The sequence below is a fragment of the Leucopleurus acutus genome, assembly GCF_964270905.1.
Source record: "Leucopleurus acutus genome assembly, chromosome: 13".
Lineage (NCBI taxonomy): Eukaryota > Metazoa > Chordata > Mammalia > Artiodactyla > Delphinidae > Leucopleurus > Leucopleurus acutus.
This window is the reverse complement of record NC_139155.1, coordinates 89799235-89812104: the sequence shown is the minus strand read 5'-3', so window position 1 is coordinate 89812104 and position 12870 is coordinate 89799235. Positions and strand designations below refer to the sequence as shown.

The following is a 12870-nucleotide window of genomic DNA, read 5'->3' as shown; positions in this document are numbered from 1 at the left end:
AACTAAGAGCTGGCGCAGCCAAGTAAAGAAATAAATACATGTTTAAAAGAATAAGTATAATTTACATACAGGAAAATTCACCATTTTAGTGTGCATTCCGTGAGGTACCCAATCACGCCTTCAGGATACAGAACCAGAGTCCCCACCCCTGGCACGCTCTGATCTGTCTGTCCCTGTGTTCATTTACTTTTTGAAAGTTGCATGCAGTAAAAGTCACTCTCCGTGCAGTGCAGTCGTTCGAGTTTTCACACATGGATAGGGCTGGCCAGCAGCAGCCAGGTAGGTACACAGCGGTCACCACCCCAGAGACTCCCCCACGCTTCCCCTCGGGCTCAGCTCCTCGCGCCTGCAGCCCTGGAACCGCCGATCTGTTATCTGTCCCTGCGTTGTGATCGCTTCCAGAATGTCACACGAGTGGAATGGTTGGTCATGTAGCCTTTTAGGTCTGACTTCCTTCAGTCAGCAGAATGCACCTGGGGCTCCTCCATGTCATTGCTTGTCTCAGTGCTTCGTTCCTTTCCATCGCTGAGTCTTTTTCTCCCTTGTTGTGTGGGAGAACCGCAGTTCCCCGGTTGAAGGACATTCAGGTTGTTTTCACGTTTTTGGTGACTGTTAGTAAAGCTGCTGTAAACATTCTCATAGAGAAGGTTTTGGGTGAACATAAGTTTCATTCTTGATAGAAACCTAGCAGGGGACTGGCTGGGTCATGTCGTGCTTGTTTCTAAAGTGGCCCCGTTTTGCCACTTTTCAGGCCTCTCATCAGTGGTGTATGGCTACAGTCCAGTTGCTCCACAACGCGCTAGAACTTGGTGGTGTTGATTTTCAAGATTTTATCTGTCCAGATAGGTGTGTAGTGGTATATCATTGTGGTTTTAACTTGCATTTCCCTAATGCTAATGATGTGGAGATTTTATGCATGTGCTTCTTTGCTCTCCATGTGTTTTTGGTGAAATGTCCAGAGCTTTTGCCCATTATTAAAAATTGTTTCTTTTTAAAATAATTTTTATTGGAGTATAGTTGATTTACAATGCTGTGTTAGTTTCAGGTGTACAGCAAAGTGAATCAGGGTTGTTTTTCTTATTGTTGAGTTTTGAGAGTTCTTCATATATTCCGTATATAAGTCCTTTATCAGATCTGTGATTTCCAAATACTTCCTCCCAGAATTTGGCTTGCCTTTTCAAAATTCCATTTTTCAGTGAGCAGAGGGTCTTATCTTTTATCTAATTTGTCACTTTTTAAGGGTTGAGCTTTTGGTGTCATATCTGAGAAATCTTTGCTTTAACCAAGGTCACAAAGTTTTTCTCTTATGTTTTCTTCTAGATTCTAGAAGTTTTATAGTTTTAGGTTTTATATTTAGTCTGTGATTCATTTTGAGTTAATTTTTGTGCAATGTGCATGTTATAAATTGAGGTTCATATTCTGCATAAACATATCCAATTATTCCAGCATTATTTGTTGAAAAAATCAGCCTTACTCCATTTAAATATGTTTGTGCTTTTTTCAAAACTTAACTGGCCATATATATGTGTGTGGGTCTGTTTCTGGGTCTCCATCAATCTGAATATCTGTCTGTTCTCCAATACCACACTGTCTAAATTTCTGTAACTTTATCAATATGTCTTGAAACCAGGTAGTGTGAATGCTTTAACTTTATTCTTCTTTTTCAAAATTATTTTGACTATTTTAGTTCCTTTGCCTTTCCTTATAAATTTCAAATCAGCATATCAATTTCTACCAAAAAAAAATCCTCTTGGATTGTTGATTGGAGTTGTTTGGAGTCTTGGATTAATTTAGGGAGAATCGATATCTTAATGTTCAGGCCTCCAATCCATGAACCACTATATCTTTCCATTTATTTAAGTTGTCTTTGACTTCTTTCATCAGTGTTTTTGGAGCTTTCAGCATAAAAATAGTGCACATATTTGCACCTCAGGTTTTTATGGTTTTGGTGCTATTTTAACGGCACTGATTTTTTTTTTTTTTTTAAATTTCACTGCGCTGGGTCTTAGTTGCAGCACGCCGGATCTTCATTACTGCGTGCGGGATCTTTAGTTGCAGCATGCGGGATCTAGTTCCCTGACCAGGGATCGAACCTGCGCCCCCTGCATCAGAGGAATGGAGTCTTAACCACTGCACCACCAGGGAAGTCCTATCCTGAGAGTTTTAATCATGAATGGATGTTGAATTTTGTTAAGGGCTTTTTCTGTGTCAGTTGAGATGATTGTATTGGTTTTTATTCATTAGTCTCGATATGGTGAATTACACTGATTTTCAAATGTTGATCCAGCCTTGCATTCCTGGGGTAAATCCCACTTAGTCGTGATACCAATGGGTTCAATTTGCCAGTATTTTGTTGAGGATATTTGAGTCTGTGTGTGTGACAGTTTTTTTTTTTACTATAGTTGTACTGTCTTTGTCTGGTGTTCGTATCAGGGTGATACTGGCCTCACAAGATGAGTTAGGAGTGTTCTCCCTCTTGTGTTTTCTGGAAGATACTGTGTAGAATCAGCATTACTTCTTCCTTAATGTTTTGGTAAATTCACTTTCATTTTTTTCTGTCTCTTAATTACATCCAGTGTTCTCCCTATGTAAAAGACATGTATAATGTATATATTTTAAATAATACTGCCCAGTAGGCTGTCGATCCTCATTATAAATGTGCTTGCAAATCCACCCACTTTGTTTCAGATCGACCATAAACGCTCCTCCTAAAGAAGTCTTCTAAGTGGCGTTTGGTTCTGTGCTCTTGGCATTGTGCTAGGACAGGAGTTGTAGGGCTGGGAGAGGCCAGTGAAACATGCCAGTGCTGTCTTCTCTTGTTTACAGATGGGGGGTTAATGAGTCTCCTGTGGCTCTGCAGGAGCGACTTCCAGTGCCAGCACTGCGGGCACTGACACACACGTGTGCTGCAGAGGCGTTTCTCGGCTGGCCTGGGAGCCCCCCCACCGTGGAAGGTTGAAGTCAACCCCTTTGCAGTGAGACTGTAGAGCTCTGGTAGACTTAGGACTGCCTGTCATTGAGGAAGAAGGAGCCAGTAAGGAGAACACGTAGAGCACACTTCGGTGTGTCCCAGAGTTCCCCGGAGCTGACAGCGACCACAAGGCCTGGGGGCAGGGCCTCCACTCCACTCTTATGGCCCCGAGTCGGGGAATCACTGATGTACAGAAGGCAGGAAGAGTTGAGATGATGCTGAGAAACAGTAGCTTAGAGAGTTGGCTGTGGGGTTTTCTGGTCCAAACAGCAGCAGGGAGGCCCCGGGAGCTGTCCCTGATGTGGGCTCTGTTCTCTGCAGGTCCTGTCTCTGGACACGAACATCACAAACCAGGTGAACAAGCTAAACCGAGACCTGCTTCGCCTGGTAGATGTCGGCGAGTTCTCGGAGGAGGCCCAGTTCCGAGACCCCTGCCGCTCCTACGTGCTCCCTGAGGTCATCTGCCGCAGCTGTAACTTCTGCCGGGACCTGGACCTGTGCAAAGAGCCCTCCTTCTCTCAGGTGGGCCAGCTCCGTCAGGCCCCTTGCTGGTAAAGCCAGAATATCCAGGCATCAGTGGATCGGGGGGTCCTGCAGTACTCCCTATCAAGTGACCCCAGTCTCCACCTTTACTGGGCTACACCTACTGGGCCCCCAGCTAGCTTTGATGTGAATTAGAAACAAACACCCTTTTCAGGCCACGCCGCTGCCACATGCCAGAGCCTTGTCCTGGTAAACACGTAAGTGATGACAGTGGTGATGTGAGTGTGCCCTGGAGCTGTGAGCAAGCGGTACCACAGTTCTCACCACGAGCTTTTCTCTTTCCGTCCCTTCTCAATACTGGGGCTGAGGGAGGTGACCTGGTCCCTTTCCTTCTCTGCCTAGGATGGGTCTGTGCTGCCTCAGTGGCTCTGCCCCAACTGTCAGGTAGCCTACGACTCGTCAGTCATTGAGATGGCCCTGGTGGAAGCCCTGCAGAAGAAACTGATGGCCTTCACCCTGCAGGACCTGGTGAGCAGCGGGGCCTGGTGCTGGGGCTTTTCTGCACCCAGCCCGACCGCCCCTCCAGTTGGTGGAGGGTTTGTTGATAAGCAGTTCGCACCCACGGGAAACTAGGGGTGTACGCAGGTCTCAACATCGTTACCTGGTCCTCCAAGGTAACCACCTCTTGGGTCAGGCCTTGTCCATGAGCCCAGGTGACTCATTCATTCCTACAGCATCTGTTAGGCACCTACAGGGGCCAAGTGCTGGCTTCATGGACCTTTTTTATTCTAGTGGAGGGAGATACACAGTAAACAGGACAACTAAGTGATGGTAAGAGTAAAGAGAACCAACAGGCAGTGTGTGAGCAAGAGGGAAGCTTTCAGCATTAGATGGAGGAGTGGCCTCACCAAGAGGGAACATCTCAGCAAAGACCCGAGGAAGGTGTTGCGGTCCAGACAGGGAACAGCTGGTGCCTGGTGTGATGGATGGGGGAGCCCCGGACTCAGAGTCAAGGGTAGGGTGTCCACCGGGAGGGTGTTGGGAAGCAGTTGGGATGTTTGGATAAAGCCCATTATCGAGTCTCAGATTTTATTCAGAATTGAGGTGAAGGCCATGGGGGAGGGAAGCCTGTCAGGTGCCAAGCGACTGGCCAGCCCTGGCCTGGACCAGGGAGGCTCCTGACTGGGGCTGCTTCTCATTGCAGATCTGCCTGAAGTGCCGGGGTGTGAAGGAGACCAACATGGCCACGTACTGTAGCTGTGCCGGGACCTTCTCCCTCACCATCCACACCAAGGTGGGGCCTCCCGTGGACAGCCAGCCCTGCTGCCCCTCGGCCATTGGCCCTTTCTGGGTCTCGGCCTTGCATCTCTGTGCCTCCTCTGGGACTAGTTCTCACTGTGACTGGTCATTCCTGTAGGTCTTCATGGAGCAGATCAGAACCTTCCAGAACATTGCCCAGCACTATGGCATGTCGTACCTCATGGAGACCCTGGAGTGGCTGCTGCAGCAGAACCCCCAGCTGGGACATTAGCAAGCTGGGCAGCGTCCCCATTCTCTTCTCTGACTACCCACATCCAAGACGGGCACCCAGGAAGACGACCCTCAGGGAGCAGGTCATGCAGCCCAGAAGAAGCGTGAACCAGCCAGAGCAGGAAGTGGCTCCACCTCCAGGTTCCCGGGGCCCAGCCTCGGCCAGGGCAGCCCTCTCTAGGCCCAGCCTCGGTTGGGGCAGCCCTCTCTAGGCCCGAGAAGCGTCTCCAGCGAGGGGTCCCAGGGCTGCCTTCTCGCTGGATGAACACCCCTCTGCTGCTGCACGGCCCTCCCTGCCCACTCCTCTGCTGCCCTGAGGTGCCCTTGGAGGTCTTATGTTTGAGCCGAGCCCCTGAGGGTGGCTGGAAGCCAGACGCAGGGCGAGGGACACCTGAGTGGGAGTCTGCAGCCCCAGCTCTCCAGTTCCTTGCTTCCGGGAGAGGTGGCTGTCCTACAGTCCACGCCAGCGGCATGCGGGCCGCATCCTGGGGACCCTGGCTGAACCTGTGGAGACCTGGGCGTCTCTCACACACTGAGTTCTGGGGCTTGGGCCCCTCTGTCTGTGGAGATTCCCAGTCAGAGCAGCCTTTGCCGGAGTGTCCGTATCATGGCGTAGTCACCTCGTCGGCAGCAGCGAGACTGGGCGGGGGGCGGGAAGGCTGAGGAAGGGGAGGATCTCAGGCTGGGGCTCAGCCGCAGCGGGGCGTGGCACCTCTCCCTCTGAATCTGCCTGTGCTGTGAGGGGGCCACTGCAGCAGGAGGCCTGAGGGCCCCGGGGAGGGAGGAGGCGCGCCATTATCGCGGACTTCGACATCATATGTTAGCACCTGGATTCTAGAGAAGTATTTCTTCACATGCCAGACTAGGTTCTTTCCTTCAGGTCTGAGGAGTGGTTGGGAGAGGATGGAGAAAAGGGCAACAGCAGTTTTATCGGGATTGAGGCAGTTCTGTTCTTGCTTCTCAGCCTCAGGGATCAGTACAAGACCTGTGACCCCAAGGCAGAGAGGGTCCTTGGGCTGTACCCCCTTTAAAATGCGACACTCACCACCAGCTTGTTCAGGGCCCTGAACAGAGGGGAACAGAGATGTGCCCCTTGCTGCACAGAGATGTGCGCCGTGCTGTTTTCTCCTCCCCGGTGGGGCTGAAAGAGGAGAATGGGCCAGGCTGGGGGACCCTTTGCTGAGCATGAGTTCTCGCTCCGTTCTGCCAGCAGCAGCCCCAGAACATAAGATCAACTCTGTGCACCTCATTTCTAACTAAATGCAACTGGAAGCAAAAGAAAACCAGCCAAATTGGCGAGAACACAGACATGTTAAAAGTGAATCACAGGGGCTTCCCAGGTGGCACAGTGGTTGAGAGTCCACCTGCCGATGCAGGGGACGCGGGTTCGTGCCCCGGTCTGGGAAGATCCCACGTGCCGCGGAGCGGCTGGGCCCGTGAGCCATGGCCACTGGGCCTGCCTATCCGGAGAGCCTGTGCTCCGCAACGGGAGAGGCCACACCAGTGAGAGGCCCGCGTACCGCAAAAAAAAAAAAAAAAAAAAAGTGAATCGTAAATTCAGAAACCCCAAACGGGTGGGCAGTGGGGGCCCCACTGTTGGCTGTGGAGCCTGGTTTAAATTTGTTCTCGTTATCTCAATTTACACTTTGGATTTTCGTTTTAATTTTACACTTTGACATTTCCTACAATTTTCACTGTGTGTATGTTTGTGCACTGCGCCTGGGTTTCTGGAAGGAAGGAAAGAAGACTAAGTAACTGACGTCTGTCTGTCTGGGTTTGTTGGCCCCTGGGTACTGCCCACCAGGCGCATCCAGGCCCAGTGACTGCAAGAAACCTGACTCGGCTTGGAAGGGGATGGAGCCCGTCAGCCCCCAGATGGAGATCAAATCAAATTAGGGCCGAGTTGGGGGGGAGGAGGAGGGCTAACGGCGCTTCCTGGAAGCAGAGCTGGAGAAGTCCCAGGGGAGCACGGAGGAACGAGGAGGTGGGGCTGCATGTCTCGCCCCACCCCACCCCACTGTGCTCCCTGCAGCGGGGCCGGGGGTGCCAGCGAGGCCAGCTTAGGGGCTGGGGGCATCTGGGGCGGTGGAGGTCCTAGGGTCACTCTCATGCTTGGGGATGGGAAACCTGAGCCCCTGGCCCTGGTTCTTGAGCTGCAGCCCAGCTCCAACTGGAAAAGCTGGTTTCTCTAAAACTAGAGCTGGATGTCACAGGCATTTGAGTGACCCAGGGAGCTGACGAGCATAGGAGAATCTGCAGGGGGGCTGGGTGGGGGCTTCTCAAGGGTTTGTGGCTCCAGTGAGTGGTGCTGGTCTCGTTGGCAGGTGGGGAGGCCAGCTCTGACTTACTTTGGGAGTGACGGGGTCACAGGTGAAAGGATCTGTGGGAGGGACTATGCCTCCTCAGGTCTGTGCACCATCATACCCGTTGCTGGGGAAACCACCGTCCAACCAGGTCGTGGTGTCTTCAGAGCAGGGCCTGGCCAGGCAGAGCTGCTAAGTGGAATGACCACTGTAGCATCCAAGGCCGTAACCAGATTACCGGTAGGCCTGATCCAGCTAGTGCCGGCTTCCCACACTCCTCCAACCTCGTTCTGCCCTGTCCACCCCTGTTCCCCAGCACCGAATTCCTTCCTCCACCCCAATCCCCATTTGAAATAGAGCCGCAGGGCCCGGGCGGGCATTTTGGTGTGAGCCTAAGCTTTCGTTTTCCTTGGGTACAACTCTCATCGCCTCCCTCCTGGCTTTCTTCCTCCTTGAGAGGTTTGGGGTCTAGGAGGAGCCTTTTCCTGTATTTTGAGGTTTGGGGCCCGGGATGAGCCCTGCAGGAAGCTGGTAAGTGCACTGCCTGAAGGACATGCTGGGATGAGTCGTCTAGGGGTCCTTGTGCGCTCTCAGCCTGTGTGTCCCCCACCTCCACTGGCCCCCAGGTCAGACATGACTGTAGCCTGGCTGGACGTGGGGGCAGCAGACACATCCACACACTCTGCACGCAGGCTGGCTAGAGGAGCGATACGGAGGGCCAAGCACACCAAAAGAGAGACCCCGTGCGCAAAGACCTGCCATTGCATGTTTGTCTTTTTAAGAGCCTGAACATGCTTTTCCCCGAAGACGAGGCCAGGAGGGTCTGGTCACAGCTTTATTGGATTCTGGATGTGTGATTTCCTGGCTATGAGGTGAGTGAAGGGTCTGGGGGGGGGGGGTGGTGGAGGGTGAGGGGAGGAGCAAAGAGCCTGGGAGGAGAACAGCTAGGGAGAAGGTGGAGGTGGGGACTTGCCCCCTACAGGCCCCTGGGCAGTTGGGGGACAAGATGGACAGGCCGGGATCAGGTGCCGTCCCCTTCATGTCATCCCACTGCCTGGTTGCACGGGGCCCTTTGGCTGCTGGTTTTGCTGCGACGCAGTGTTGAGGTGTGTGGGCAGGGCCCAGGTCCAAGGTCCAAGCCATGCTGCCCTGGGGAGTGGGGCGCTCCTGGGGCCACAGACTTCAGGGGCCCCCAACAGGCCCAGGTCTTCAGTGCAGCACGACAGAAGGTGGGAGTGGGCTCAGAGCTGGGCCAATCCTCGGGCGTCTGTGAGAGCGCAGTCCTGTTGGGAAGGCTCAGAGGTGCCAAGCCCTGGTCCTGCACCCCGCTTGGGAGCATCCACCATCTGCTCAGACGGGGCAGAGGTGGGGCAAGGCAATGGGGGTGGGACAGCCCAGGCCTGGCTCTGCCCCTCACCTTGCGGTTGGCCAGCCTGGCCTGGGTCTGCGGAGCAGGGATAGGGTGGGGGAGGGCCCTGGCCCAAAACAAGGGCCAGGGTCACAGGCCAGCTGCCTGAGGAAGGCCCTGGAGTACACACCTTGTCAAATTTCTTATGGCTGTAGACCTTGTTTTTGTTCATGAACGTTAGCAAGATCCAGTCGCACAGGAAGGAGCCCTGAGACCAGCAAGACCAATGCGTAAGGGCCTGGCACCTGCCCCCCCGTCCCCCCACCCCCTGTGACCCTAGTGTGCATCCCTTACCACCCCGATAGAGGTCAGCGCTGTGGCCAGGTTAATGATGGTGGGAATCAGGCTGAACTTCCCTGCCTGGAGGCAAAGAGGCTGCCTGAGATGCGGGAGTGGGGCTCAAGGGAGGCGTGGGGTGTGGTAGGAGAGATTGAGGCTGGGCCAGCCCAAGCCTCAGGTAGGCAAGGTGGGCTGGTTTACCTGTCCGTGCACGATGACGTCAATTCGGATCCCGTAGGCTTTGATGAGTGTGCGGGTGGTGGTACCGTTTACTTTGTAATACTTGGCGAACCTAGGGCGGAATGACCCGGAAGCACGTCAGAATCTGGGAGGGAATGACCCGGGTGCAGGAAACTTGGCCACCTGACCCTGAGGAGCATGACGGGGGGTGCACCTGTTGCCCAAATGGGGCAGCTCCAAGACTCAGCCGACCACTGGCGCCCCTGAACCTTTGGGCACCTGCCCTGTTGACTCCTGGACCTCCACGGCTAGGGCAGACGAGGACCCAGTGTCCCAAGGCCAAGGTACCTGAAGTTGTAGCCAGATGAGGCTGGGACATGCTTGGGGTCGAGCCTCCGGAAGGAGTATTTGGGGTTGCACTTTGACGCCGACAGGTCCAGGTCACAGTCCCAGTTGATAATGACCCCAATTACACCACCCTGTCCAGAAGTGGGCACAGACACGGGGTCAGGGTGGGCTCACAGAGAGGACCTTCAACAGCCCCAAGGTCCTGCTGAGGCTATGTGTGGGGTGCATACTGTGAGGCACCCAGGGCAGCTCAGGGCAGAGAGCTGGGGAAGGGGGCTCGTTGAGTGCCCTGCTTCTGAGGCACAAGGGGATGCCAGGAGTCAATAATTTAGCAGGAGCCATGCACACCCAGATGGGTCAGACGATCGTGTTTCTCTTTCCTCTGCCCGAGCAGGGCCAGGGCTGGCCAAGACTGCAGACGGACTCGGCTGTAATGAGACCCTTTGTGTGCAGGTGGGAGCCAGCACCTGGACGGACAGCTGTCCCACCCACTCTCCCTGGTGCCCTCACCGAGTGTGCCAGCTGCGTGAAATTTTCCCCTGCCTGCTCCACGATGTAGCCCAGCTTGAAAATGGGGCAGTAGAGGTCAGAGACCTCATGGAATGTGCAGTGTTTCAGGTAGCCATCCTTCCGGTTCTCGATGTTGCCCCTAAAGACAAGGCCTAGTGGCATCAGATGGGGAGGGAGCAGAAGCCATGCACCCCCAAACAACACATTCCAAGAGGCAACCCCCCCCCCCCCCGCAGCCCATCCCTTGTCGCCACGCGCTAATGGCTCTTACTTGGAGAACTGGAATTTGGGGTAGTGGATGCTGTTCTTGATGAGGATGGTGAAATTGGGGGCCATCTTACCGAGAAACTGGCTGAGGAGGCACAAACCGGGTGTGTTTAGTCTCCCCTTCTCCCGGTCCCCCAGGCTCCCCTGCTGCGCTGCCCCTCCCGTCCTTCTCCCCCCACACACCCCGACTCCGGTCAGGTAGGAGAAAGGAGCAAAGGAGCTTGGCCCCAGGTGGGTGGGGACAGCGGGTGTGCACACCTGACTGAGGCCCCGTCCTCCACCGGGCACCAGGCGGACACCTCGCAGGTCTTGGAGGACCCGTGGTAATAAGGCACGCAGCGCCCGGTCCGCAGGCCTGTGGGCAGACGCGCGCTCAGGTGGCAGATGCGCCCTCAGGGGCGCGGCCCGCCCCCGCCCCCAGTTGGCACACACTGACCGTTTCCCAGCATGTCCAGCTGCCCAGCCACGCAGTCCTCGTCCGAGTCGCACGTGGCGTTTCTGACCCTCATACTCTAGGGAGGAGGCTGCTTGGTCAGGGGCCCGACACTCTTTTCCCCCAGGCACAGCGGACCAGGCAGGGCCCCTCCCTCCCGCCCCGGCTCTGCTCTCTACCCGACCTCACCTCGGCGCAGGTTCCGAGGGTCTGGAAGGGGGTGACCTCGATCCTGGTGATGATGCTGAACACGCTGCCCCCCTGGGCTCAGAAACAAGGGACGGTCGGCCGGCGCCGGGCAGCTCGGCCGCCGCTCGGTCCCACCCTCGGGGTGCTCGGGGGGGGGGGGGGCGGGGGCGGGGCCCGAGTGGCGCACCTCGGGGGGTTTCACGTACTCCTCCACGTCCCACACTTTGTTCTCGGACGAAGTGATGCCCTTGACCTTGGTGATGACGGAGCTCTCGGGGCCCGTCTCCCTGTCCTGGTAGCTCTTTTGCACGATGAACACGTACCTGTGCGAACGGGCAGGGCCGGCTCTGGAGGCGACCCCGCGGCAGGCCCGGGACCCCTCCCCTGCCGAGTCAGCTCGACTCCGGCGGGATCGAGGCTGCGTCACCGTCTCTCGGGGGCCGGCCGGGTAGGCTCTGCGGCGCCCGAGGGGCCAGCCTGGCGGCGGCCGCCGGCATTCTCCTCGCCCCCTGCCCAGAGCGGCCCCTCCAACCTGGGACGTCCCGGTGGCGCCCTCCCGTACGCTCCTGACCCCGCTGGACACCCCCTGCCGCCGGGTCTCCCCCCGTGCGCACCCACCACACGAAGTAGAGCAGAATGAGCAGCTGCACCGTGCGGTACACGATGCCCAGGCGCCGGTTCTTCACCACGATCACCTTGGGCGTCTCGTAGTCCCAGAACGCGGACCAGCAGCTCCGGGCCAGGCGTCGGGCCGCGGCCGTCCCCGCGGGGGTCTTGGGCTCGGCCGCCGCCATGGCCCCGAGCTGCTGGGACAGGAAATCGGGCTGGGGGGCGCCGGCGTGGCCGCCTCCCGGGCGTGGCCTCGCGCTCCCCGCCCGGTCCCGCCTCGCCCCGCCCCAGGTCGGTCCCCGAGCCGCGGGGGCGCCGGGCGTAGACACGCAGCGCACCTGGCAGGTGTCGCCAGGTGGGGCCCCGAGCGGGCAGGGTCGGGGTCGCGGCAGCCGTCGCCCCCAGCCCGCTCAGGGAGGGCGCGAAGACGGTGCAGGCCCTCGCGTCCCTCGGGAGGACACTTAAAACTCGGGGGGAAGACGCGGCAGAGCACTGCCCGCCTCCTCTGCGTCTCCGCCGGTGTCTGATGCGCAGCGCGCGCTAAACCCGAAGAGCAATCCCTTTAAAAAAATATATGTATATTTACCCAATTTTGTTGGGATACAACCGACGCGTGAAGTTTTGTAAGTTTAAGGTGCACAAGGAGATGATTTCCCAAGAGCAATCCTTGATTCGTGTCCGCGGTTCCCCGCAGCTCGGCAAAGGCACCCCTGCCTCCAGGGTTCAGACAAAAAATCTGGATCTCTTTCTTTGCCCTAACAGTCCTCTTGCTTTTGTCTACAGATACACGTCAGGGCTGTTGGGTTCTAGCCCCTTCCCCCCCACACAAAGCGCCCCGCCGCGTTTCTCACCTGGATTTCCGCACTCTAGGCTTCTACCCATTTCCGTCTCTTGTTTTGTTTCCTATACAGCTCGGAGGAAACATGTTTTTGTTTTTACTTTTTGTACCTCTACCCCCACCTCATTATTTTGGACCAAATCCCAGACATCGTACTATTTCACAAAATGATAAATGTTTTACACATTTTTGAGGTGAAATTCACATAGCATTGAATTAGCCGTTTTAATGAACAATTCATTGAAGTTTAGTACACTCACAATATTGTGCAACCACCATCATCTACTTCCAAAACATTCTAATCATCACCAGATAAAACCCCATGCCCATCAAGAACTTCCCGTCCCCCTGCTCCTTGCACATACTGGCAACCACCAATCTACCTTCTCTCTATGGATTTATCTACTTTGGATATTTCAAATAATGGAATCGTAGAATATTTGCCTTTTTGTGTCTGACTTCTTTCACTTAGCGTAATGTTTTCAAGGTCCATCTGGGTTGTAGCATGTGTCAGTACTCCAC

At 55.4% G+C, this 12870-nt stretch overlaps 2 protein-coding genes across 3 annotated transcripts in view; one reads left to right on the top strand and one right to left on the bottom strand.

Annotated features, from left to right (window-relative positions):
* Positions 1–5593, top strand: part of POLE (DNA polymerase epsilon, catalytic subunit) — a 55018-nt gene extending 49425 nt beyond the window's left edge. Inside the window, exons 46-49 of the mRNA XM_082853323.1 lie at positions 3293–3493; positions 3857–3982; positions 4659–4748; positions 4872–5593. Coding sequence (XP_082709449.1) covers positions 3293–3493; positions 3857–3982; positions 4659–4748; positions 4872–4985 — 531 coding nt within the window. The 3' untranslated portion in view covers positions 4986–5593. The remainder of the gene's footprint in view (positions 1–3292; positions 3494–3856; positions 3983–4658; positions 4749–4871) is intronic.
* Positions 5594–8528: 2935 nt separating this feature from the next.
* On the bottom strand, positions 8529–11695 carry P2RX2 (purinergic receptor P2X 2; the record flags this gene model as incomplete). Of its 2 annotated transcripts, XM_082853350.1 has the most annotated exons (12): positions 8529–8633; positions 8826–8903; positions 8990–9055; positions 9176–9266; positions 9503–9633; positions 10013–10151; positions 10284–10364; positions 10538–10634; positions 10716–10791; positions 10902–10973; positions 11089–11224; positions 11520–11695. In XM_082853350.1, 12 exons carry the CDS (start codon positions 11693–11695, stop codon positions 8529–8531), a joined length of 1248 nt encoding a protein of 415 aa, XP_082709476.1. The 2 variants fall into 2 exon arrangements, with proteins under 2 accessions (XP_082709476.1, XP_082709475.1); XM_082853349.1 differs by having other exon boundaries at positions 8529–8903.
* Between the last annotated feature and the right edge of the window lie 1175 nt (positions 11696–12870).